Source organism: Sturnus vulgaris, chromosome 16, assembly GCF_052056855.1.
Source record: "Sturnus vulgaris isolate bStuVul1 chromosome 16, bStuVul1.hap1, whole genome shotgun sequence".
Classification (NCBI taxonomy): Eukaryota; Metazoa; Chordata; class Aves; order Passeriformes; family Sturnidae; genus Sturnus; species Sturnus vulgaris.
In genome coordinates this window covers 9721598-9749468 of record NC_142258.1, presented here as the reverse complement: position 1 = coordinate 9749468, position 27871 = coordinate 9721598, and the positions used below count along the sequence as shown (strand labels likewise).

Below are 27871 nucleotides of genomic sequence, written 5' to 3'. Positions count from 1 at the left end.
GCCTATGGGAATTTCATCACTGCCACCAGCTAAGCCAGGGTTCAACCAGAAAAGAGTCTCAGGTACCCCTTTGTAGCAGCAGATGTATTCATTCCATGTGAAACCATGCCCTGTTTCTACAGTGCCAGACCAAAAACCATGCTGTGAGGATTTTAACATTTAAAAACTGTACCTGTGTTGATGTAGCAGCATTTGGGGTTATAGGTGAGGGTGAGTCACTTGGTTTTGGCTCACCAGGGGAAGCTGCTGAACCCTGCGATTCTTGGCTGGCTGGTTGATCTGGTGACAAAGCATCACTGCTGTCTTCATCAAATGAGAAATCATCCAAAGCCTGAGGGTAATTCTCTTGTCCAACTGCTACAATGTTGACATAGAAAGAAACAATGTTTTTTTTAATTGCACAAATCTAATTTAGACATTTATGGCAGGATTAGCTTGTTGATGGAAAATGTTTTCAGTTTTCAGCAGTCTAAACATATGGTACCTAAATATTTACTGTGTTTTTAATATGAGACCCATATTAAATCATATTCAAGGAATCAATTAAACCAAGTGTGGAGCAGAAGTGGTTTTAGTAAAAGATTAAAAAGTACATCCAACAGATGTGGAGTGCACACAGACACCTATGACAGGCTGAGGAATGGCTATAGATGTTTGATTACTTTGCAATGATTTTTATTAAAAAACAAGTATTTTCATATAAAAATAAGATTACTTTATTTAAATGATAACAAAGTTTAGGTCTCAGAAGCTGAAAGAGGAAGTAGTAATAAACTTAGCATATCTTATCTTCTAGTGAACTTTACCCTCAAGAGTTGAATTATTTATTTTCCACAATGCCATGTAGATCACGAACAGAAGCTGTGGGACTTCTACTTGCCTATAATGGCTTCTTTAACGCTGGAGTCTACAGGAAGAATATTTTTTTCTACCAGTTCCATAGGACCAGGTCTCTGAGCAATCTTCTCATTCAGATCATCTGCCAACCGAGCTCTCTTCAGTTTCATCTGAGTGGCCTGTAGTGAAGGCTCTGCAAACGTCTCTAAAAGGATATATTGATTTCAATATTCTGTTCCAATTGTTCCCCAGTTTCATGACAAACAACACTGTCTTGTCTTTGCAATAACCATTCCACTTATGTCAAAAGTAGTCAAGTATGACAGGTAACAGGGTAACAGTCACATTTATTAAAGGTTCCTTAGGGCCAGGGGAGAGCACACGGCTTTGTCACGTCATTTCAGGACATGAGTAGAAACTGAAGCAATAGAAACACCCCATGATATAAATATCATTATAAATTAAGGACAATATGCCATAGCAAACAAATACACTGCTAAGAATACCTTCACTGCCATAGATGTATCTATTACTATATAGATTTAGAATAGAGACTACCATATACACTCTAGAAGTAGAGAAATAGAGTAGATAAACCTTTAGAAAAAATTCCTATCCAAGTGTAATTCAGTGAGACAACTGAGAGCACAACCAAGTCCCTGGTGTGAGCAGCTCTGACAGCCCTCTGTACCTTCCAGGATGTGCATTCTGACCAGCTCCGAGCGGTCCGGCCTGCTCCGGATCTTGTGCTTCAAGAAATTCTCAGTCTTAAAAGAAAGGAGAAAACACCATTTACTACTGTTCACTTAAAAACTCAAAGCACTTTGACAAATCACCAGCATCCAACCAATGAACAGCTGCAGTTTCATTCAGATGGGTGGGTAGCACTGTCAGAACACAGGCAGTAGAGGGGTTCCTCTTGCTTTGTTCTGTTTTCCTAGCAGTTAAGCAGGGCTGATGGATTTCCAGCTTCCCCAAACAAGATGGGAATGGTTCTGGATTTGATCCCACACCACCACATAATCACAATAGTATAGATTTGCTATAGAAAAACTGAACAAGCATATTTTCCCCAAGTATCCAACCCTTAACTGGAGCTAGCTGTGTTAACCCCTCATAAGTTTAATCCCCCACACTGATCTGTGAAGAGAGGTTCCTCTCAGATTTGAGACACATATTTTGTTTTAATGAATTCTCCCAAAATAAAAGCACACATTATTACTGTAATGGTAAGAATTTTTCCATATACTCAGAGAATTTAGTATCACAAAAACTGACTCTCCATTTCCAGATGTTAATCACAAGTTTACACAAAGTGGTTTACCCTGGCTCGCTCCAGGCTCTTTATCTGCTCATGGAATGCAGCTGGACTTTTCAAAGCTGTGAAGGGAGAGTAAGAGTTAAACTTCACAGGAAGTGATTTTCAAAAGAAATATGCTAACCAGAATATGTGTATGGGTGTTTAACAGCACCTCAGAGTTGTATTTGCATCTGACCAACAGGCTTACATTGGACCCCTGCTAGTTGTATCCACCTGTATTTAGCAGAGATAAGCAATACTATATAGAATACCTGGAATACTAATTTTAACAGACTATTACCATGTAATGGCTTTTTTGCTATGTACAAAGGTGTTTATTTATCAAAACTGTCAGTGGAAATGTTATGAGGTAAGGTTTAGAATGCCAAAATGTCAATTTAATTTATTGAAATTTCTGAATTTTCTGACTGTCCGGACCTCATACTTGCTGTTATTAGAGAGAACTGGACCTTCCCTTAAGAACTATGTGTTGATTTAAAAACAAAATAGAAAAATGTAGAGGCCTTAAATGTTCATCTTATAAAACAGAATGATGGTTAACTGGTAAATAACCAAAAAGAGTAAAAAAATCACTGTTTACCTAGAAATAACATACAATGTAGAGTGCTCCATCTCAGTGCTGTCCACTTAAGAGATTCTTCATGTTTCCTGTGCACCCCTCATTTGTTTGGCAACCTTTGCCATTCTACTCTTTAATAAAACTGCTTTTTTGTTATTAATGCCCACTCACTTAAGTAATTCAGTTTATTAGTAAATTAGTCATAATTACTTAAATAGAGAAAACAAAAGCAGAATCAGACTATGCCTACAAATCCTTGCATTTTCATCACAATGGCCAATTTAATTGAAACATTATGTAAGCATGATGAATTTACTATGCTCGCTTAGGTATTAAAAGGATCCCACAAGTCTTTTCAAATGCTAAAGTTATTTTTCATGATCTCACAGAAATGCTTATCTTCATTATTTTATACAGTCAATTCATAATTAAGACTACAGAGATACAAATTACTAGAAGTCTTACGTGGCATGATGCCCTGGTCCACCAGCTGTTCTCGTGTCCGTCTCTGCTGCAGCCTCAGCTGAAGTACTGACAAAACAAAACATTCATTCCTGTGTAAGCACAGTCTCCTCATAAAGAGCAAACCCCCATTCCAATGGTACCAAGTACTGCAGCCTTAGAAATACGTTTTGCTGTGCACTCAGACCCGACAGTAACCCCCCAAGAGCCATCACAGGAGCAGCTGCTGTTAACACAGTGCCCAGGGACTTCTTCCATGCCCACTTTCATTGGACTTTGCTGCTTCTCAGTCTGATCTGATACCAGCACTGTTTTTCCCACTTTTCCTATCAGTCAGGCCTCATGAGGAATGTTGAGCTTACATCAAGAAAACAGTGAGGAAAAAGGGTTTAAACCATAAACTGGAGCCCATAATGATTAGAGAGCTTTACTGCATGTCCTAAGCCAATCTTACATGACTTCACTGTGCTGAAACAGAAATGATGTTTGCAGAGCATTTTAGAAGAAAAGCTCTGTGTCTTGTTGACTGTTTCTTCTGAAGGGTTTTTTTTGATTAAAGCCTGATTGTACATTTAGATAAACCTTGCAGAAACACAAGAAACTGAAGAGAAGGGGAATTTTATCTGCCTTATTTAAAAACAACAAAAAAGTGTTACAATCAGGAACGCACCTTATTCTCTCTCTGAACACCAGAAAATGTTGGTTTTTTGATTGAAATATGTGTTATCACAGTTATTTAAAGGACAAATAAATCCAATACTGTCAAATGTGGAAAAACAGTTTATAATGCTTCAGAGGTAACCTCTTACATTTCATTACATGAAATAAAAAGTTTCTCAACATTCCTGTGTGAGTAACCCAGGTGACACATATTAAATACTACAGCAGAAACCCCAAAACCTGGGGGAAGATGTAGACATAAAAGTTTTATACTTTCAAAGATTATGGCTTTTTTGTTGCCAAGGGGAAAAGGAAAAGAAGTTGTTTCTTTCTTCTACTCCTCCCTTCTCCTTGTTTCTATATCAATTTAACATAGTGCTTCATTATCTCTTTGACACATATATTTACTACCTCAAAGTGAAATTTCATCTTTTGAACAAGGGACAGCCAAGAGACAAAACATATTAAAGATGTAATACTTACATGCTGAAATTAAGATTTGAGAGCTTATTATGGGTGTATGATTATGGTATGCTGTTCCTGTTGTATTTCACAAGGAAGCAAAACAAGCTAATGCATTGTCCAAAACATCAAAATGAATGTAATTTCTAAAAAATTAAGCTAAGGACAAAGTTCATTGTTTCCAGAATTTAAAAGGAACCAGCTTATTTCCTGTTCTGCAGTACAGGAAGGATATTCCTCTGGCTAAAGCATTAAGACCAGGAATAGCAAGTCCTGAAAACAAGGACATTATTTTCTTGTGTCACACAAACATTGAGAGTTCAAATACAAACATTTCAGGGCTGTGGCACAGCAGACCTGTTCAGACTTTACAATATTGTGACACAAGAATCACAAAGGACAGAGATGCAAGAATGCAAAAGAACAACACTAAAATGTAAACGAATGAAAAGTCATTCAAAAGGTACTGAGCTCCTCTGGCAACTTAAAAATACCTGCTTTAAATAGGGCATTGTATTTTCCAAGTGATATTAACTGTGAGAAGTTAACAGAAGAATAATGTTATAACAGTTTGTTTTTGTGTTCCTTTGTTTCCCGTGGCTCCAGGTAAGCCATGACCTCTTCTTAAGGTATCTCTCACCAGTAGGTGTAAACTTGTACTGCCTGGAGTCCTGCACCAGTTTTACTAAACAAGTATTCATTGAAAAAAAATCATTTCAGTGGAAATGCATTTCAAACACAGTATAATGTTGTGATGTTAAGCTTCTAACCCTGGGGTACATCACGAGCCCAAAGAAACTCCCTGACTGCAATGGTCTTTACAGGAAAACAAAAGAACTGATATGTTCTTGGTTTGGGGTTTCTTGCTTACAATCAGTAAGGTAAGAAAGCTCAGAGTCAGCCTTAAAACTCTATGTACAATCCTTTAAAAAAATCTTAAATAAGTTTTACCCATCCAAATGATGTGAAAGACAATTTATAAGCAGGATGGCAATACTACTGTATTCCAATGTTTTTAGTCCTGAATAGATTAAAACTTGCCTTTCTTCTGTTCTTTGCTTAAACTATGCTTTCTTTTACATCACTAGGATGCTGTCACAAGGCTAGAAAATCATATCCTACTCTGGGCAGGAATCTCATCCATGCTAACAGCTCTATTTAGTCCAAACTGACACCACACTTAAATCTGGCTTTCTTGGAACACTAACTAAGCAAATGAGAGATGTGCCTACCAAATCTGTACCTAGTTATAGGTCAGTTTTAAACACATGCCTCTTTATTTCAGGCCCAAGGTCTTCAAGCAAATGATCTGCTCCAAGATGTCCATAGTAGAGCTGATACAGATCAGATAAAGTAAATAAACCAGAGCAAGTATTTCTTTTTCACTTCATTACCTGAAACACAGTGGGTCAACAAGTGAATGCTGGCAGTGTCACAGCAGGTGCAGGAATGTTAGTACTGCTGTGACTCATATACCAACATATCATAGGCAGGTAATCTATTAAGAAATAATGCATTTATGGTGATATTTCAGATTTCTAATATGTTTTTTATTCAGACTTTCTTTTTCACTAACCTTACTCATAAAGCCCATTTTGTAGGTGTAGCTGGTTCAGCTGTAACTACCTAAGCATTACTAGGGTTGTGCTTTTAATATTAGTAATCACAAGTGGGAAAGAACATTATTACTGATATATTATACTGAACATTATTTCTAAATATAAATGATGGGAAGCCCTACTGTGTAGTTTAGGCATGTATCTATCATTTGTGGCTCCAATTATGGTCAGATATTTGGCTTAAGCTTTGCAGAAAGTTTTAAAACTGAGCCATATCCTAAACAATGTACAGTGTAACAAGAGAATATGCAGTGGACTAGAGCAAAAGGGAGAGAAGAACAGTAAGAATGTACCTGCACATAAACCTTATGTGCTCATGTTTTTAAAGAAAAACATGTAACAAACTCTTCTTGTCTCTCATAACATTACTTGTCTGCCCATCATCTATCTGTTCATCTACACTGGGCATTACAAAGCAATAAGGGAGGATTTTGAAGTTGTCCCATCTGTATCTGGACAAGTCATAAAAACAGTGTGAAAATTGAGAAATCGTGAGATATAGAAAACAGAGGACATGTAGTTATTCACTTACTATATAAATATCATGAACTTATATATTACATAATAAGGAAAGGACAGCCTGTAGCATGACTAATAGGGAAGCACTGCAGGGGGAATGCTAAAGAAGAGATGACTCATAGTTAGAAAGATGGTCTAAGATAATAACTGAAGATTTTGACTTGACCAGAGCAAGGAGGTTAAACAGACACCAATCTGGATGAAAACCAGATGTTTGCTTTTGCAATCAACTCCAAAACTAAAGTAGAAAAAGGTTTTCATATCTATACTTTTTAAAAAGATATTGAACAGTTGAATGTATTATTAAAGAATAAGAAATTTTCAAATAGAAAGAAATCGTGAATAAAAACCCTAAATATATTATTTTTTAAAGTTGGAAAGCTAAAAAGGCTTTGCTATTCCAAAGCAAATCCATCAGGAAAAAAGCCAGTATTGATATCTCTATGAAAGAGATATAAGGATCTAGAGGATCTAAAATACTTTCAGCCCCTACAGTGACACAAAGTAAAGAGCAGAGCTGTTTCTAAGGAAGAAAAAGTAACATCTGTCTGTGAGTTGCATAATTTCACATAGAGCACACCTGGGTTACGGGTCAGGGTGTCAGAGCAGGGGTCACACAGTCAGGAGTGACCCTTCCATTGTCTGTTGTTACAGACAGATGTGTATCCTGACACTGCAGGGGACCTGGAGTGGGTATGAAGGAAGGGGAGCGAGGTCAGTGAAAAGCTCACAGGGAAATGGGGACTCACAAGAATCAGCTCAAAGAACAGCCAGCCCAACAGGAGGATGGCAGTCATGGAAACTGTATCACACGTTTTCAGTAAGGAAAATATGATCAAATTATCTTCAGAGACAAGGATGAGCCATCTGAGAATTGCACTTATTGCAAAGAATTGCTCATTTATTTCTGTGAGAAACTATCTAGAATAGAATGAAGGTTGGTTTAAATCTAATGTAATTAAAGTTAATACAGACTTTGCCAATCATATATATGGAAATCCATAGAACAAGAGATTCCTAGAACAGTCAGTAACACACACAAAGTGGTAAATCTAGTAAAGCTGGATAAGAGGACAAAGCCTATAAAAACAAAAAAACCTCAAAAAAAATTCTACAACCCACTGAAGCATTACCCAAATACAACATATTATATATAATATATAAATTATTGCTTGTTCTAGTGTGGATCGGGGTTTGGACATTTTTTCCTTCTTTTGTTTTTCCCCCTCCCCTTTATTTTAAAGAATAATTTACAGACAAGCCATCATGGAATGTGGAGAAGGGAAAATTTGAAAGACAGGAGGTGGAGGCACTACAAAACAAAGTTCCCCTTGGAATAGTACTTACTCAAACATTGTGTTTTACAGATGGTTCTTATCAGGGTAAATCCATTCAGCTTGTTGCCAGATAGTTTGCCTTTTACTTTTATACTTTTAAAATCAGGCATTTACCTACATAACATCTAAAATCGTAAGTGATCTCCAAAATGAAGGCACAAAATTAACAAATATTTACATATGTAGATAAACTATTAACGTTGTTAATACTGTTCCTCCTATTTAAAGTACACGTGCAAAAGAAGGGCAATGTTAACACCACTGAACAAATGCAGTTGCTAAATGACAGTACAAATATTTTACACTTCACATTATCTGGCAGGAATCCTTCTTCACACCACTGCAACTCTCAAAATTGTCTGTGAACTGCTTCTGAATAAAAGCCATGCATGGAGAGGTCAGTCAAATTCCTGCTTTGACTGAGGGAGAAAGAAGAATATTCTTTTTTGTTTTCAACTAAGCATATGATTTTAACACTTGAACACCAGGTGGAGAGATTCCAAAATTTCCATGTGTTTTCTTAAGTCAATAAAATGATCATTAAAGCTTGGATAGCTTATTTAATACTTACAAAAACAAAAAAGCATAATCCCTCCTCGCAGTAAGAACATCTGGTTATCTGACTCTCCGAGTCAGCAGAAGTCTTGTGACTGCACTGGAGGTAGAGTTTTTTTGCCAGGACAAAAGCTGAGTGCCAGAGGCTGGTGCTCCCACTCTTCCAGCTCCTTCCAGTGACAGCACACCAGGGAATCAACACTTCTCTGAGCCAGGGAACGGAGATGACAGTGCAGAAAGGGGAGCTCATCCTTTAACCAGTGCACTTGGTTATGTGGAAGTGTATTTCTGTAGAGCAGGAACTTTTATAAAGCCAATGCCCTGTTCTCACCCCGAAGTCCTGCTCAGGTTCACACACACTGTGCCCCAAAGGGGCAGAGATTGAGGATAACCAGAACCAGCAGCTCCTCAATCTCCTGCTGAGGCGCTCCAGGGGTGAGAGCAGAAGTGCCACAAACAGGCACTCGAGGAGACACAGCACGTTCTGTATCAGCCTTGGAAAGGCAGCAAACAGAGTGGTCTGGGCACGTCTTACTTGCTGTGAGTGGCAGAAGGAGTGAAATAAAGTGTATTATTAAATCACCTACAACAAACAGGTTTTATCAGAGCTGAGCAAGTGATTCCTGTTACGAATCTGTACCGTGTATCCTATAGAAGAGCAGCCTCAAAGTAGTACTACATAATCACAAGCACTGGAATGTAAAGAGGCCAAAAATAAATTGATAGTTGTCGTGCAGGAACAATGCTATCTACACTGATTGACAAGCTTTCACCACTGCTTCTTGCCTTGAAAAAAACCAGAGCACATACTGTGCACAGCTCTAGCACTAATAATTCCACATCTAACGTAGTTCATTACATAGCCTATTAATTTAAGATCAGATTTTAATATTTTTACAGAAGGTACTATGAAACAGCAAATGGTTGTTGCCATTTCCCAATTACACAGCTGAAACAAACATTTAACCATGGACGAGGGGTCCAGCAGACACCACATAGTCCTTTCAAATGGCAACAAGAAGAAAAACAACGCATCGAGATTTTTTTTAATACATACAGAACGTATGTAATCATCTCATTATTCTCTCAAAGTTAAAATCCAGTGGATATTATCTATTTAAACCCTTAAAACTGCAAGTGAAAATGAGAAAATGTAATATCCAACATTCCTGCATGCCCCCCTTGGAAATTTCCAAGAGTGGCAGAAACTTCAGCGCAGGCTGCTAGGCTGGCTGCCATGGAAACAGACAGTGCTGGAAACACGGCCGTTTCCTTTAAATGAAAAGCTGTTCCACTGGAAGGCTCCTTTGCTTTCTGCCAGCTGCCAACAGCTTTTCTGCAGCCGGTGCCCCCTGGGCGCTGAGGCTGCAGCACAGAGGGCAGAGGCTGCCAGCAGGCGCTGCAGCGGCACCGGCCACTGCGGATGGGCTCAGACCCGTCCCCTGTCCCCTGTCCCCAAGCACGTGTACCCTTAATGTGAGTGTGTCACCAGCACGGAGCACTGAGTACAGCAGAGCATTCCATCAGGCACAGGTGAACTCCAGGAGTGATCCGAGCATCAGCTCTCTCCTGGAACCGTGGCCAGCCTGACAGGTACAGAACTGCAGAACCTGAGCACCGAGTGCTCTCTGTGCATCCTGCACTGTTACCCTGCGCCCCAAACCCTGTCTGCTCCCAAAAGTTTGTATTTCCTGAACACTCCAACTGTACGCTAGGTTAATCTTCCAAAGATAGGCTTTGCTTTCTCCTGAGTTGAGATTGTTTCTCCCTCAATTCTGATGAGATATTGTACTCTATTTATTAAAAAATGGGTAATTTTTTCCCATTAATATTTGTTCTGCAAATAAAAAATAAAAAAACAGTAGAAACTATATTTTATATAGTAAGTAAAAGAAAGACCAGGTGATATGCAAGGTATATAATTCAGGAAGGTTATGGAATATGGTAGTTTGCACACGGTATTACATATTCCACCAGTCCAAAGTCAGAAATTTTTTAATATAATGTTCACTTCATTTATATGGTGTATCAAAGAAGGAGAGGAGGGAAAACCATGCAAATAGCTACCTTTAATTTGCTGGAAATGATTCTAAGTAAGTTGTACAGAATTTTAAAGATAAATTGAATTTAAAATTGTGGTACTCACTCCCCATTGGCCTGAAGATGATAATACAGCATGTTAAACACTCAGTCTTAAAACAACAGTAATTCATCGTCAATTCATCTTGTAAAAAATATCAAGCATCATCTAATCATGGGTGAATGTCTTCAAAACTTCCATGTATGCTAGGATACAATTTTGAAAAGGAACTATTTTACTTAAATTTGCTTTTTTAAAAAAAAACAAAACAATGCAAACCTTACTTACTTGTTATATAATTTTAATGCTCTTTTTTCCATTCTTGTAGAAGCGATTTTTCTGCTAAGACTATATCCAAAATAATTAAGAAAAGTGGAAGCAGTTCTTCTGCATATCCCTTTTAAGCAATTATTCAGTCATACTTCCATTTCAGCTTAGAAACGTACTGTGTAAGTGTAAAGTATGTGAGAGGAGACTACTGAGGGCCATTTCAGATAATCTCTCCAGAATTCTGGAGGGAAGCTCTGCAGGACCTCCAAATCTCTTAAATGACACCACTGTGATTTAAAGCTTTTGTCTGTAGCCAGTGCTGATGCTCAAGTAAGTGCTTCCAGCAGTAACAGCATCCACTGAAAGCAGAAAATGAAAACCTAGATGGCAAAGAGAGCTGCATATAAACTCAACATTTCAAACAAACACACGAACTATAACAATATCATTAGCTGAGAGGCTTAAATGACTAGGATATAGAACAATCTGTATTGTATCCTATTGCTATGGAACATGTTGCTTAGAAACAAGCCAGAACATACACAAGCCTCCAAACAAATTACTGGGATGTCTGCTGGGATGGATATACATATATATATATATATATATATATATATATATATATATACACACACATGGATACGTAAAAAGCAAAATCTATACTTTCCATGATTCTGTTTACATCCTTAAAATGAGAAAAATCATTACCATCTTGGGTGAGAAGTCTCAATAACCTAAAGCTTATATTTCCATTTTCTGTAAAATTGCATAACTTAAGTATATTAACAATAACATTTTCTAAATCTGCAAGTATTACTCTGCTTAGTGCAGACCTCTTATTTTCAAAAAAATTATCTACATTTCCTCAAATACTACTATTAGCCAAAAAGTGTACTGTCAAGGGACTCATGAAACTTCAGTTTAAATTCTACATGTATTACAACTTCCTTTGTGATAGTTTGGAGTTTATTACATTGAATGATGACAGATGATTTCCAGCCAAGCCCCCCTCCATTGTCCATGCTATTCCTAGGCACAGCAAACAAAATGCACACCCAAGCAGATTCTCCAGCTCAGGAGACTACACATTAATTCAAAATAGAGGAAGGTGGATTGCCACTGAGCTGCCCGACTGCAAACGGGGATGTGAGCAATGGTACTGAGTCAACTCTGCTACAGACAGCTCCAGACTCTGCAGATGCTCAGTGGGTGAGTGCAGCTGATCACAGGGATAGGGAAGTTGCTGCATTGGGGAGGACCCTGCACTAGAGGCTGAGGCTCACACGTGTTGTGTTGGATGTGACAGGAAAGAAGAATCCCCCAGCAGAGCAGCAAAGCAGACAGTGGTTTCATAACTCAATCTGATCTAACACAGGAACACCAATGAAAAGCCAATGGTCTGTGCCTCCCTCCAGCCCCAGCTGCTTCTGCTGCCTTCACAGTGGCAGAGGTGCCTCCTGTCAGCTCTGTGCTCTGGCCTGGCAGCACCATGAAATAAGTGCTCTTCAGCAATACCTGGTCACTGATCCCACTCTGGGCTCTGTAAGTCCTAATGCCAACATGAGAAAGAGGCTGGCAGTAAGCAGGGTAGGGCTGGATGGGAATACACCTGGCTCTTGGCAGCAGCAGTCTTAATCATAACCTTTTATAAAAACTTCAGGAAATCTTATAGGTGCCATAGCAAGTTTTTTAAAAGCTCTTGGTTAGCCACCATCATCTTCTAATTATATACAGATTACATACAAAATCAAATTAGTACATCGTAGGCTTGGTTTATTGAAGTAGTTAAGCATGTGTTTATTATAATGGCATTACAATATTTTTATTATTCATTTTACGTGCTACACTGAAGAAGAAAATTCTGTGGAGTAAGTGCTGATTTACTTTTACGACATACAATTATCCCACTGACATTAAAGAGACTGTTTATGGTACAGTTTAGCACAGCCCCACAGGATCAGTAGACAGAACTTATAGTGATTCCCTTATTAACAAAGGAATAACACTTTTTTCAACAGTATCTTTCTCATTATCTGTATCTCAAGAAACATACCTGATGGACTGCCACTGATAAGGGGTCATAAAAACACCTCTAAACACCAGGTAACACAACTTAGAGCTTTTTCTTTATAAAAAACCCCAACCCAGCCAACCAACCCCAACAAACAAGAGCAGAATCTTTATTATGCCAGGGCAGGGCAGGAAAGCAGAAGTCAAGAGTATCATCAATACTCAATATGCCAGCAATAGCAGGAAGTCTATTCAAGAAACAATTCTCCTGCAACATGGATTTGATTGCAAGGGATGAGGGGAAGAAATCCTTCCTGACTGCACCTGGTAATCTGGTACTCAGGCAGCACAAAGACAATTCCTGTGCACACCTGAGAAATCCACTTATTCTACCCTGTATCCTGTTTCCAGCACTTGCCAGTCTCCAGTTCCTCACCAACCAGTAAATTTAAAATGCAAAACAAATCCCGGAAAGAAATTATGTTTCAAGGTGGAAATAAAATTTCCTTCCTGGGTAGCTTTTTTTTTATTTTATTTTTTGGGTTTTTTTTTTTTGTTTTATTTTTTTGTTGTTGTTGTTTTGTCTTTTGTTGTTGTTGTTGTTTTGGGGGTTTTTTGTTTGGTTGGTTTTGTTTTGTTTTTTTATTTAGAGTAGCCTGCAGTCAATTGATAACTTTGAAACTCAGATTATCATATGAAAAATACGGTGCAAAAAACTGGGATCCAACTTCCTTTTAAATCCTACCTAAGCACCAGACTGATCTGTTTCACCAATACCGTGTCTACAAGAGTTCTGCATGGTCAGACAGCTCATCCATCTTCATTTTGAAACAATTTAGGGTATAAAATAATACTTCCTCAACTCTCTCTAGTGCTGTTAGAAACATTTCCATCTGCAGTCCACATATATTCCCAGTTCCTAATACATCATGCACTGTTTGATGACACTGAATCCTTAGTAACTGTATGCACATTTAAGGCTTTTCACTTGAATTTTCCAAATGTTTTGGTTGCTTACTTGACAGTGCTACAAGATGCTGCAGTAGGTACAGTCAATGGTACAGGAATTTCTGAAAAAGCTGTTTAGTTAGCACTATGTGGCTGACCTCAGAGACAGAAAATATCTTTGTTCCTTGCTCATACAAAAGGTAATTTTGATCAGACAGATAAAAGTAAGAACTGTTTTCACAAAAAAGGCAATATGCACCAATAGTGTCTGAGGTGTTTACAGGACAGTCGGGTGATTAAGAGGATCTCCCCCCATGCTACAGGATATTATAATGTGTATCAATAGCCTAAGTGAAGAAAAAATTCAGCTTTACAATCTAAACTGCGAATGCCCTTAATAAATACTAATTTGCTGAAGACAGTGCTGAGGTTTTTATTTTCATCAAAAATCTCTTTCCTATAAAGAAATAATAAGTAAAAAAAGAATTCCACCTCACAGTTCTCTTAAGGTACTCACTGCTGAAATAAGCACTGTACTATCTCAGGATTTTTAGATTTATCAAACCTGTGCAAAGTAGCTTATGAAACAAAGGCACCTTTTGAATTACTGGATCTCTATGTACTTCATCTGGGTTTGCCAATACAATTACATTTTTAATTTTTGCAGGTTTTACAATTCATATATCGTATTTTTAAGTATTTTTGTGTCCTAAGGAAGAAAAGTTTGAGAATTCACATGGCAAAACCAGCCACATCATTTTATGAAAAAAGAAAGGAGGAGAAAAGAGGTGGGCAAAGAAAAGAGACAGAACGGCACAAGTTAATTTAGAAGATACTGTTCTGTAAAGTAAGCTGTCTTACAATTTATGTTTTCAACAAAGTAAAATGTTACCTGTAGTATTATTTAAATAGGATTAAACTAACAACTGCAACTGAATTTTTAAAAATCCACAAAACATCTGAACTATGTATTTTATAACATTATAAACTGGAAATGTGAAGCTCTGTTTTATTCTCTCTAGATGTAAATCAAGCAGATTTGGAGTGTTTTCAATAATTCATTCTATATACACCACAAGAAAGAAAATGATTGTTTTCCTAAGCTTTAGAAGGAGGAAAGGCTGGAAGAGATCCTGTAGTCAATCAAACTCTCAAGAAAAGGTTCATTATTTTAATCATTACATTGCCAAACTTGGGAGAGATAAAAGGATATGCAATATTCACTGGGGAAAGTAAAAATGGAGAACAGGTACCAAAACACAGAAAAGGAGGCAAAGATAGTGATTATGGAAAACAATTATACCTTCTTTTATGAACTGAATAATTTAAGCTCTAAAATATTCATGAATTTAGACTGGCAGAGGGTCCCATAATTGCAGGTTTTTTACTATTCTGACAGACCATCATTACTGTAATGTACATTCTTTCATCCACTTTCTCCATAACTGACATGCTTGAAGAAGCCTGAGGATAATCATTACCATGGTTACTCATTAGCCCACCTACACTACCCACCGTGCTGGGTTTTGCCATGTTTTTCTGCCCTTTATTTCTTGGTAGCTTCCCCCAGAGGGGTTTTGTTTCCTACAGCACTGCCCACTGCTCTGGCCCTCTGACCCTCCTGGCTTCCTTCTCTCTGCTGCTGTCCCCAGCCCCAGCAGCAGCAGGGCTTTACCTGGGCCTGTTCCGAGCTGGGAGGCAAAACCAGCCCAAGCCAGAGGCCACTGCTGGCCCCTTCTTCCAGTCAGTACTTTCCTGCCACAAAGGAAGCAGAACTGCCACATGCAGCAACACTCAACCTCTTACTACTTTTCTAATCAATAACAAACCCTTGGTATCAGTACACTGCATAAAAATCAGTGTTCTCTCTAGCTCTGACTTAAAGCCAAGTAATGGGATTTTTAAACTAACCTGTCAGGTACTGAATTTAGTACTGATTATGGGCTACCTTTTTAAACATTATTAAGGTCCAAATTTAAAAAAATAAATGAACAAAACCCCCAAACAAACACAGCATTTAAATTCTGGGAAAGGCAGGATCTCATGTAGAACTCTTGCCACCACACCAAGGGATAAATCTCTGAATCGCCAGACAAACCAGAGGAAATCTGGAGGAGAAGTCAAGGCAGAGTGCTGTAAAAGGAAAGCAGGAATTTGGTCTACTACAAATACAGTTTGTGTCCTATAGATTAAGAAGCTGGAGTTGAGCCCAGAGCTGCAAGAGCCTGGTGTTAACTCCCATCAGTGTCAGAGGCTCTGGCAGGGCTGGCAGCAGATCTCCAGAGGTCTCTTCCTTCTCCTCCTCCACCCAGGCCAGCTGAAGAATCCTGCCTGCCAGGAATAAAACAATTTCCCTGTCTCAGCAGCATTGTTGCCTCAGCCTAACAAAGATTACTTTAAATGAATCTCGTAGAGTTCTATTTGTCTGCTTTAAATGATGTTCCAAATATTCTCAGACTACTGCTGTTTTATCAATTTAATGCCCAGTTGAAATCCAATCATTTAAAAAGATAAAATGTGGTTTGAAAAGCACACATCTCAAAACCAGATTCAAATCTAATTTAAAGTATGAGGAGAGAAGGGAATTCCAAAGAAAGAAAAGAGCTGAGAAAAGCACTGTTGAAAATGAGGTAGCAATATGTCCAATACTAAAGGTTTGTGGGGTTTTATTTTGACATGCCATGTTTAATGATGTTTATTTCATTATATTTATTTCAATAGTGGCATTTTGAAGCACTTTGTTTAATATTTACAGGACAATTTCAGAGTCCTTCATTAATTCAGCACTAAATGATACTCTGAAAAGACTAATTGATAGCTCATTTTTCTTCATAAAATTCTTACCAAGCTATCATCATCGTTATTTTACTAGTCTGAGATGAAATTTAAATTCAGCTTTTAGAGGGTTTTTTTTTTTTCAGAGGAAAAAACAATACCTCATTTAATGTACAAAACCTCTTCCTGACCTACAGCATTCCATCAGACATGCTGGTGAACGGAATGTGCCCAGGACTTCTGCATTCTCTGTCCCCCAACCAGCAAGTGACTGACCTTCCTTGAGACTTTTCTGGCTGTTCACCTCAAGGCATTCCTTCTCCTTCAGTGGCTTAAGATCTCCTGCAGGTAAGATCTCGGAAAAGCCCTGCTGCTGTTTCTTGGAGCTATCGATCATGGTGGGAATCCTTTAGAATGGCAACATCCAGCACCGAAAAAACGCAGGCCGCGGTGGGCAGCGGAGCAGCGCGGTGCGCACGGGGCCCGGCGCGGGCTCCTACGGCAGCAGCCCCGGCGCCGCCGCGCCGCCCATGGCGCTGCCTGCGCCTCGGCCCGGCTCGGTTCAGCCCAGCCCGGCTCGGCTCGGCTCAGTTTAGCCTAGCCCGGCTCGGCTCGGCCCGGTTCAGCCCGGCTCGGCTCGGCTCGGTTCAGCCCAGCGCGGCTCGGCTCGGTTCAGCCCAGCGCGGCTCGGCTCGGTTCAGCCCAGCCCGGCTCGGCTCGGTTCAGCCTAGCCTAGCCCGGCTCTTCCCGGCTCGGCTCGCGGTGCCCGCTCCGAGCCCGCAGCTCGCTCTCACGGCGGGTACCGAGCATGTGAAGCACAACTCCCAAATCCCGCCTCTCTTCCCAGACAGACACTCCCCCTCTGCCTGTAGTTACGCTCGCTTCCTCTGCACATTGGTGTTTCAACGTGCAACTCGGTGGTCAATCATCTGACAAAGAATGAGTCAAGCGGTTAAAAATAAATCCAGCAGTTGCTGGAGCAGCATTCGCTGATACCTAAGACAAACTACTGCTGAGGGCCTTCCCCCCTTCCTTGTCCCTGCCCCCATTCCTCGGAACACTGCTGCAGGCAGCAGAAATCCTTCATCTTTGCCTGACCGGCACATTCATTACTCATTAAGTTTCACCAGTCAACAAAGCTGCACAGTGGCATTTATAAAAGTTATGTTAAGGAACCTTCCCACCCCTCCCAAGCCCAGGTCTGGTTCCAGAGACATTTATCTAGCAGAGGTAACTGGGAAAACCAGTGATTATTTCCATGCCTTTTCCTGCAGTATGAGAGACTCTGTTCCTTGTTGTAAATATCTAAGCCCTGAGTATTTTATTATTTTCCTTTTCGCATTAGTTACACATCTCATTATTCCCAGCAGTTTCAGGAGTATTTCCTCCCACAGCTTCTGATCTGCCATTCTCTGCAGTATATCCTATTTATCTTACATGAGTCATCAACTTCAGTGTCAACCTGGAACATTTCGGGGAAATGGATCCCCTCTAATTATCTGGCATTGGCCATGAGGGAACAGCAGACAAGTCTGCATTTAATTTCCTGTACTTAGAGAAAATAAACTATACATAATGCTAAAGAGTCTCTACATGTCAACTAGGAACTCTGGCAGGTGTATTTTCCCTTCCCTTTGGCCTAAAAATGCTATCATTCCACACATTTTCCACACCTCTACTTTGTATTTTAAACCTCTCAACCTGAAAGGACATCCCCATTCACATAAAATGTTTAATTCCACAGATTCATATTTGAAAATATCTATATACATTCAGGTACAGAATTTTTAAAAGTGGAAACTAGAAAGCAAACACCCCATCTTTTCCTCCTTGGATCTTTCTACAAGACAATCACTGAGCACTGGCTCTTCACCTTGCCAGTGCACTCGTGGGGCAGTGACAGCACAGCGTGTGAAGCTGCCTGAGCCAGCCAGCAGCATTTGGAAGCCTCTCCCTGTTTGCCAGCTGCTGGGAGAAGGGAGACCTAGATCTGCTCAGAACTGCAGACTCCAAGGAGGAGTGAGCTCACCAGGTTTAGCAACCTCTTGACATGTAAGGAGCTGACAACACAGGCAAAAAACTCTGTGGAGCATTAATGATTTGAGGCCACTCTCCCAGCTTAAAAAATCAGTTGTCTGCACATCATCTGCATAAAAATTATCAGCTTAAATTATGTTCTGCTTAAATACAAGTTACAGACTATTCCAATACATTTGATTTTGCAGTGATTTTTACTGAACACAAGAAAAAAAATACGATGGAAAAGCTCCTTCATAAATCAACTTCCTCACTGCCTGCAGCTGAACATTTACAGTGCATAAGAAACAAAATTACTGTTGAGAAACTCCACACATTCAGAAAATAAAAACTCAGACAAGCAGCATACAAACACATTCTGTTTAAACTCAAACACATTAAACTCTGACACGTTAGTACACAGAATCTTACACACTTACTGATGTAACAGATTATATTCCACATATTCCTTGTACCAAGAGAGAAGTTAATTGTTTGGATGGATGAATTATATTCTAACAGTATAACAATATATAACAGCAGAAATTGTTTTATGGAAAGGGTGCTGTGCACTTCACACACACTGAACTGCTTTCTCAATGATTCAGAAAACAGAGTATTTTGAAATTTTAAAAAATCCCATTCTCTAATGAGGAAGTGTGCAATTAAAGAACCCAGAGGAAGGCATTTTCCTTCAAACACCATATTTCTAAAGGAAGTTCTATCAATTCCTATTCGTTTATAGTGCTTTATATAAAATGACAGTGCCAAGTGCTCAGGTGAAAGCTGATCACAGTAACAGAAGCTGGGTGGGAGCAGTTCAGATAAATTTCACATTTATCTTAAAAGAAATGGTGAATTTACAGGTGGGAACTTAATGCTTTCCCATTCAAATCACGCATTTTGGCCTATCACAAAAAATCACTTAAGGTATTAGTGAAACAATAGCAACTTGTTTGCTTTTTGACTACTCTTTTTAGCAGTAACACAGTTAATAGAACAACTCGTGAACTACACAATCTCAATTAGGGACAGAAAAAGCTTGGGATCTTTCAACTCCCCTTTCTTGTGTTCAGTGTCTAAAAGTAGCTGGAATTTGAATTATTATTTGAAATTGATGGCATTGTTAAAAACAGGCAAAAAACTTTTTCAAATTGCAAATTTTTCATCTTCTCTTTCTGCTGCTGACTATTTAAATAGAGAATGTTTTGGAATAACACTACTCATTTCCAAACTAAACACTGGACATAAAACCTCTGCAATTTGAGCATGTACCTGTGTCAAAAGAGCTGTTTTTAACATTACAAATAGCAAAATGGCACTGAGGATTACAGAGAAACCTATAATGACCTAGAAACAAAACTGTGGCTGAGAGATTGGTTTCTATCAAACAACAAAACCAAAGTATCTCTTTCAGCTGAAGAAAATCTTGAGTCCTCCGTGTTGTATTTTTCAATTACAGGCTTAAACCCCGTTACAAACTGCATCAGTGTATCTAAACCAAAGACTGAGGTAAAAGACACACAACAAGCTCTTGGTTTTAGTGAAAACTGAACTGTTAGAATTTGCATTATTTTCAGAGGGCAGAATCACCTCTCATTTGAATTTCAATTTAAGTTGAATATATTGCATCAGAGTGGGTGAAATGAAGAAAGAAGGCCTCAGAATGGAACATCTCTGTCAGTTTCATTAACCAGAATCCAGTAACATCTCATTCAATAGCAATGTATTGCACAAGGTTTTCATAAACGTTAGCTTTACATCTAAGGTCATCAGCACATGTTCCTTCCATTCTGCCAACCTTCAGCCTACAGCAAAAGTGTTATTTAAAAAGTGGAAGTGTCTAGTAGATATTAACCAAAATTCCCAAGTACAGGAGGAAGCAATGCAGCCCCATGGTACCTCCCCAGTGCCTGCCTGTCTGCCCCTCTCAACAGAGCCCTTATCTGGGTGAAGCATCAGTGCTCTACTGAGTGACATCACTGACTGGGAGCCACTTCACAGCCTTATTAAACATCAAGTAGCTAAGCAACAATTGCTTTAACAGTACATTCCAACTCTTCACATCATATGGAACTCATTCCTTTGCAATCCCATCAAAAAGAAAAACAAAACCAAACCAAACGCCCTCGGGTGTTTAAACTCTTCCACTACCACAAAAACACTTTCAAATGGGAAAAAAGCCTAATTACTCAAATATCTATTTCACCTTGGCTTTACATACACCTTGATTAATATCTTGGTGCTTTATATTCTGTTAGGATAATCTAGTTCTTGATCATGGTGCAGTAATTTCTTCACATAGGAAAATAGTGCTCTGACTACACAAACTAAAGCACCATTACATAATCCCTATTATAATTTATTCTATTACTTCTATAAATATTTAAGAACATTACTTCAAATTATTAATTAAGGGGATTTGTTTTGGGGGAATTCTGTTCTGCCTATATTCTCCGCCATCGTGGCAACAAAGACCCAAACAACACAAATAATGGCCACCATCTAACTCAGTCACCCTTCCCAGAAAAATACCAAACACTTACAGTGATGTCAAATTTATAAGTCTGCATGTTCTACTTCTCCCACTAAAACCCACACACATTCCTTTTAAGGGAGGACATATGTTGGCAGTGTTCACTGCTTAAATGAAAACTACCTTCCATTTGGTCTTGCCCATATACACATCTAAATTAATAAATTTTTTTAAATGTATACATAAAGTCCATTAAAATATGCATTTTTGTATGTGTTTAACTATAGTGATCTACATTTAACTGCATATATATATGTCCTGTAGAGGACAATATTTAGTCATCCACTGTGCTATCTCTGATTTGCAAAAGGTGTCTGTAATAAGTGCTGCACACCAATTACCAGCTCTGTTTGCTCCCTGTTACCTTCTTGGAGTGGCTCTGTCACAAGCTGACACTTCAACGACAGCATTTGCAGTTAGGACTTAGTTCTAGTAACTTAAAACAATTACACAGTGGAATTTAAAATTAACTCAACATTCTTTTCTAGCTATGCATTTAGTTATGCAGAAGGAATTTCATGAAAAAAGATCAGAATAAGACAGTTTGATCAAGTGATCTCTTTAAAGAAAAACATGCTTTCTATATCTCCTGTAATCACTCAAATGCCAGGCCTTCAAACAGGATTTCATATATACCAGATGCCTTGAATTGAGTCAGTCACAGGTCATGTCTCCTGTGTTAATCTCTTCACAATAAGCAGATAATTAAAAAAAATAATATCTATAAATCAAACTAAAATGATGGAATGTTTGTTTAGAAGTTTACCAAATGGAATGACCCTGCTGGAATTCTTTCATGTAGCCTGTGAAAATGTCAGAATATATTCCATTTAAGAGGTCACAGTCCCTAGAGATCTCTGAGTTTTGGCTTGTATGTCTTTTCACATGCTTTAATATTTGAAAATTGTTCCTTGTAGACACTGACTGATGGCCTGGGAATGCTAGGATTGTGGGAACTGGCAGTACCAATGACAAAGACAGACTTACTGGGAAATCAGTACCTACTCAGTTTGTGCTCTCCTCTCAGAAGAGATAAGATGACATTCAAATATTTACAGGGATATTTGTTTATTCTACTGGCACGTTAAAAAACCAAACAAAACCCCAAAAACAAACTCCCCCAAAAAACAGAGCACTCCCAAAAAAACCAAAGCATAGAGACAAATGTATATTAATTACAACATGCTGTGTGTTCTTAGCAAAGATTATTTAGTAGAATATTTGCATTGAAGTTCCTTAATGGGAAGACAAACCCCAGAATCACTGAGGCTGGTGGAAGCCTCTTGAGATCCTGTGGCCCAAGCCCTGCTGGAGCAGGGTCAGCTGGAACATGCTTGCCCAGGACAGTGCCCAGTCTGGTTTTTAGTATTTCCACGGGTGGAGATTCCACAGCCTCTCTGGGTCACCACTGTAAACACATACATTATTTATGCACTACACTATAAATATATAAAATATAAATATATTTATGCACACACACATTTCTACTGTAAACTTACAGAAATTGTGCACTTCTTTATCTAGATGAGTCTTTCAGGATGCACTTCCTTTGAGGTCTGGTTTGTGGGGGATTTTTATGTTTGTTTTGCTGATGTTATAGTTGGTGGTGCTGTTAATCAGAATATCTGCATGCTGTTTTCCAGATCTCACTGCTTTTAGCTTAGTGATTATGAAACTGCTGAATTTAAGATGACATTTTCAATTATATTCCCTGCCAAGCTATTACTTTAATCAGAATTAAGTTTTCCGTTTGTTGTTCTCTAGCCTTTCAACTAGCCATCTTTTCTACACTGTGTCTCTCCCAACTCTCTCAAGAAAATAAATTCTAAGCACAGTGACCTACCTATGTATCATTAGAAGAGGAAAAAACATACCTAATCACTGATCTTAGCAGAGTGGAGAAAAACCTGTCATATACAGATGCAAGCAGAATGTCTCAAATCTCACCTGATTCCCTAATATCAAATTTGCAGTTCAATTCTATTAACTGCACAGAGGATTGAGAATTTGCTCAGAAGCCATAAAACTATGCCAAGAATGCATCTTACCAGTGCTACATACTGAGGGAGTGGAAGATAAGAGATAACAGGCAAACTAATATACCACAATTCTTTTAGATGCCAGAAAAAAATCCCTTGGATCATCAAATTTATTTAAGTAATACCATTAGGTTAAGTGGGATGTGGATTTCATTCAGTTATTTTAAGAACTGTGTCTCCCAGCTGACTCGACTGGTCCCTCAGGAGGACTCAATATACACCATTTGGAGTATTTGTTTTTGTTTGGGTTTGTGTTGGGTTGTGTGTGTGTTCCATCTTCCCCTGAATTCCTCACAGTTCCCCACAAGCTCTCCAGCCCCATAGGAAGCTGCAATTCTCACCTGACCTCCAGTGCCTCAGGGTCTCTGCTCCCGAGTGTCCCTGTTCTCACACAGCCCTGCTGTGCACTGCTTTCTGTGGGCTGCTTTCTCCTAACTGAGATTTTACCAGTCTTGCTTTTATTTTAAGATACTCACTGTCCCAAGGCTTTTTTCGTACAAAAGTCCAAGACTCTTGGTTCTTCTCTCAATTAGCCCAATTCTGCTGGAGAACAGTTGCTGCCAGCCATGGAAGGCACAGCACCACCTTCTCCACCCTCCTCCAGTTCATGATGCACAACCCCAAAGAGAAGCAGAAGCAATCCCATTCCTATGCTGGCTGTGAGTTTGGAGGAGCAGACACCTCACAGCCCCCAGTGCCTGGAACAGAATTGCTTCTCCACACCACAAAAAGGGCAGGGAATGGGCACACTCCCATTCTCATGGGATTTATGGCCAAAATGCAGAGCTGAAGGGCAGTCAATGGCTTGGACATGCGCCAGCCACTTATCCACCCATTTTACAAGAATATAACCAGGCTCCCACCTGTGGATAACAACTGCACAAGAGCAACTTACATGTCTCTTTTTCAGAAACTAGTAGCTACTGTCACAAGAAGAGTTCGGCACAATGAGAAAGTCAAGGAAGCCACTGCACAGCCAAGAGAAGTTACTGTAAAACACAAGCTAGGAGCTTTCTATTTTACATGTACCTTGAAATAATGATTGCATGGCTCCTCACACCCAGCCCTTCACAGCTCCCTCTTCCAGCCAAAGTGGCATGCTCACCAGTTCTGGAAGAGTACTAATTCAGCATGCAAAGAGCTCTGGTCATGCACTGCTTCCTTTTTTTGATGGTATCTACATGTGCAATCCCTTCCCATCATTTGGCTCTGCAACAGCAGGTTGGAAAGCTGCAGGCAGCATCATTCCCATCCACCCTCCTGCTGTCAGCAGCAGACAGTCTATCCTTCCCTCCCTTCCTAGCTCTCAGACAGAAGCTCGTGAAACTGTGGTACAGTGTGTGGGCAGCACATTGTTCTGACTGGTACTTGGGCTGTGCCACACTGCTGCTACTGCTGTCAGCCTTCCTGCACTGCAGCCCTACTCAACAGCCAGGCATCAGTCTTCTCCCTTCTGCTTCCAAACAGCCTCATCCATGTCACTTTTCTCCCAAGCTGTCCCTCCTAAGGACACAGCATCTTGCCTACAAAGCACAAACACTGGACCCAACCTGGAAATTGGTTGTAGAGATGTCAGGCAGGGATGCAAACACAGAGCTTGTTTCCCAAACTCCATGTATGTGAGCAGCCCCACTGCTCACCAGAGGGACTGTACACCCGTGGCTGTCATGACACTGCCAGAATCACAGACACATCTCCATAATCACTCAGGAGGTGACAAGTGTGAAGAGCAGAACCAATGAAATAGGAACTTGTGCTGCTTTTTAGCAAGTGGAGCAAGAGTTGGCCTCCAGAGAACAGGCTGATAAACCACTGCAATACACAGGGCACAGGCTTACATGATCAATGCACTGTATGTACTGCCTAATTATCCAGAAAAATGCAGATTAATGAGAACCAGAAACTAGTTTCATTAGCAGTACATTACTGCCCACAGCCATGAACTTGAAAACAGCTCAAATGAAATAGGAGAACCTTAAAATTGTGACAGTCCAGGAGACCAGCATACAACATCCACCTCCCAAAATTACCCATTTGTCTTTGTTCAGAGAGTAAATACGTGCATGTAGTAAGTGACTAGAAAATCTTAAGCTCCTAATGTGCTCCAACTGTTTTGTTATTGATCCTCTGCTGGAAGTTAAAACCTCTTTGACAGAGTTGGCACAGCATATAAATGTTCCTTTATAAACTCAAGGGACAATAATTCCACTGGAGCTTAAGCTAACCATGGGAATTTGTAGCAAACCCACCGAACTCTTACACCTGCTTTGCTCTGTGACTGGGATCTCTGGGACAGAGGGCAGGGGAGAGGAGGAAAATGTGAAAAAGGAGAAGGGAGTAACAGCTCCAGTGACTGCTGGCTCACCAGGCATGCTGTGATTACCTCCATGGTAAAAAAAAACAAACCAGAGTAGAAGCCTCCTACCCTTGCAGTGACATTGGAAAAGCTGGAAACACAGTTTCTGTACTAACTTGTGCAAGTCAGCTTAACTACACCGCAGAAAAACACTGGAACAGTTCAGCCTCCTACTGGACTACTGCCAAAGGACTCTTTCAAGTAAACAAAAGGTTTAAAGGATCACTACCAAAGCTCACAGTAAGCATAATGCTTCCTGCATAAAAATATCCTACCAAAAAAATACCCTTAAACATTTCAGAAATTTTTAAGTGCCACTGTATTTCTGTGAACTGCAATCTCTTATGCTTATAGACTTTATAAAGTAGTGACATACTGAGATACTCTTGGAAATATCCAATTTTTGGTAAAAAGTAAAAAACTGAAATTAGTAAAACTACTTTTAATTTGAATCCATCAAGTTCAAAGTTCACTTTTACAAATTTTCTTCTGATTTTCATCATTTCTACAAAAAATTGTTTCTAAGCAAATTAACCAAAATTACTAAATCCGAACTTAAAGATGAACAATAGTTTGGCTGCTGTGGAGATCTGACAGGACACAGATACCAACCTCATCCATTCTGGTTTTACAGGAAATTAAGAAAAACCAAATTTTCCAGAAGTACGCTAATATTGAATTAAACTCTGCGGGATAGAATGCAAAACATTAATTACATACTATTTTTGCAGAAAAAAAAATTATTGAAAATTATCCCTTTTTGTCTGATAGTAATAAAACTCTCAAAAATATTTCATCAGTACTTGTAGCATGCACCAACCAGAGTTTTAAAACTACGTTTTATCTCCTCAAGTCGATAGTCGGTCCCAGAGTGGCCGCTGCTGCTCCAAGAGCTGCCCTGGCGGGTGAAGCTCCCGGGACAGCCCGGCCCACGTCCCGCAGCACCGCACGTGGCTCGGGCGAGCGACCAGAGTCAGTTCCCGGCGGTCACTGCCCGGCCCGAGCCCCGAGAGTGCCCGGCGGTCACAGCCCGGACCGAGCCCCGAGTGTCCCCGGCGGTCACAGCCCGGCCCTCCCCGCCCCCGGGCCCGCACTCACCATTCTTGCGCTCGGTGAGGGGCGGCAGGCAGGGGCTGGGCTGCAGTGACAGTCCCCGCAGTTCGTGTGCCACGGCCTCGCTGTGCGGGCTGGGCGCCAGGCGCGCCGGCGGCCCCAGCTCGTCCTCGGCGTCCGCCGGCCCCGCGGGCTCCATCCCGGGCTCCATCCCGGGCTCCCCTCGGCGCTCTGCGGAAACAACGCGGCTCTGGTCACTGCCTGCTCCAACACCGACACGCTTCGGACACTGCTCGGCCTTCTCACCTGGGCTTCGAGCAGTTCCTTCGCACACGAAATTCACCTTTAGAACTATGGACGTTACCTTCTGATTTCCCAAATGTTACAGGTTGGCAAAAATATAGTCAGGGAATGGATTCAGAGGCGATTGAACAGAGGAGCAGGGCAGTTTCTCGGCTCGCTGACAGAAGCATCAGCCGTGTTAGCCCTCACCATGGATGTCCAGAAGCGCCCGTGCCCTACCCTGTGCCCCCACCCGCGGATCAGCACAACATCCCTTTTTTCCAATAGCTTCTATTAGAGAATGCTGAATTAATATATTGTCCTAACATACAAACGGCTTTTCATATTTTGAAGATCAACTCTCAGATCTCAAATCAACGTCAGTATTCATACACGACTTACCACCAAAGGAGAGCATTAGAACTAGTTAATCCTCAGGTCTCTCCAGCAAGGAAGACTTTTGGCCATTAATATTTTAAAATTAATTTTACTGCATACTAGCTACTTATTGAATAGTTGAATAAAAGTTCCAATTTACTATTGTCTTCTATCATTAGTGTAGTACTTATTCTATAGTAAGGAGAGAGAAATATGAATTTGTGGTATAGGCTTTTTATACCTCAGAACTATCAAGTCATTAAAGTCTCAATAAATCAATATGGATTTCAGTGAAGTCCTATCCCTGGATTCTTGGAAACTTGAATGATATGAAATATTAACAACTCAGAAAGATCGACAAAAATGGAGAAATGCCTTATTATTGGGAGATTTTTGTAAATTTTTAATTCTTTTTCTTAAGAAACACAACTGCTTGCCATACTCAGCCTTAAACTTCAGACTTCAAATATTCTGAATATAAACACCACATGTGTTGAGATGTGTATTCAGAATTTTTAAAATGCAATATATGTTTCAACGATCAACACCAAAATATTTCAAGTGCTAACATGATACTTGAAAAACCAAGACGACAAAAAATGATCATAACCACCAAAGAATGGCCTACACTACAAGAGGGTATAATCATGTTCTGAAAGTGTGAATTGAAAAATAAGAAATATAAGCAAGTACTGCTTGATATACACCTAAATAGAACAATTATCATGGTTAAGTGCATATTTTTCATTATTTTCCCTAGTTACCAACTGGTGCTTTCACATTAAATGAAGACACAT

The 27871-nt window shown here is 39.8% G+C and overlaps 1 protein-coding gene across 3 annotated transcripts in view; it reads right to left on the bottom strand.

Moving 5' to 3' along the window:
• The window catches only part of MRTFB (myocardin related transcription factor B), a 50674-nt gene extending 24046 nt beyond the window's left edge, over window positions 1-26628 (bottom strand). For 2 of the 3 annotated variants that reach the window (XM_014894987.2, XM_088174438.1), the window contains exons 1-6: window positions 26460-26628; window positions 3183-3248; window positions 2162-2217; window positions 1529-1604; window positions 881-1042; window positions 173-357 (exon numbers count right to left, since the gene is read on the bottom strand). In XM_014894987.2, the coding sequence (XP_014750473.2) occupies window positions 173-357; window positions 881-1042; window positions 1529-1604; window positions 2162-2217; window positions 3183-3248; window positions 26460-26625 (711 nt within the window). In that variant the 5' untranslated portion in view covers window positions 26626-26628. Of the gene's footprint in view, window positions 1-172; window positions 358-880; window positions 1043-1528; window positions 1605-2161; window positions 2218-3182; window positions 3249-16690; window positions 16873-26459 lie in introns of those variants that run through there. The other variant, XM_014894996.2, reaches the window with a different exon arrangement.
• Between the last annotated feature and the right edge of the window lie 1243 nt (window positions 26629-27871).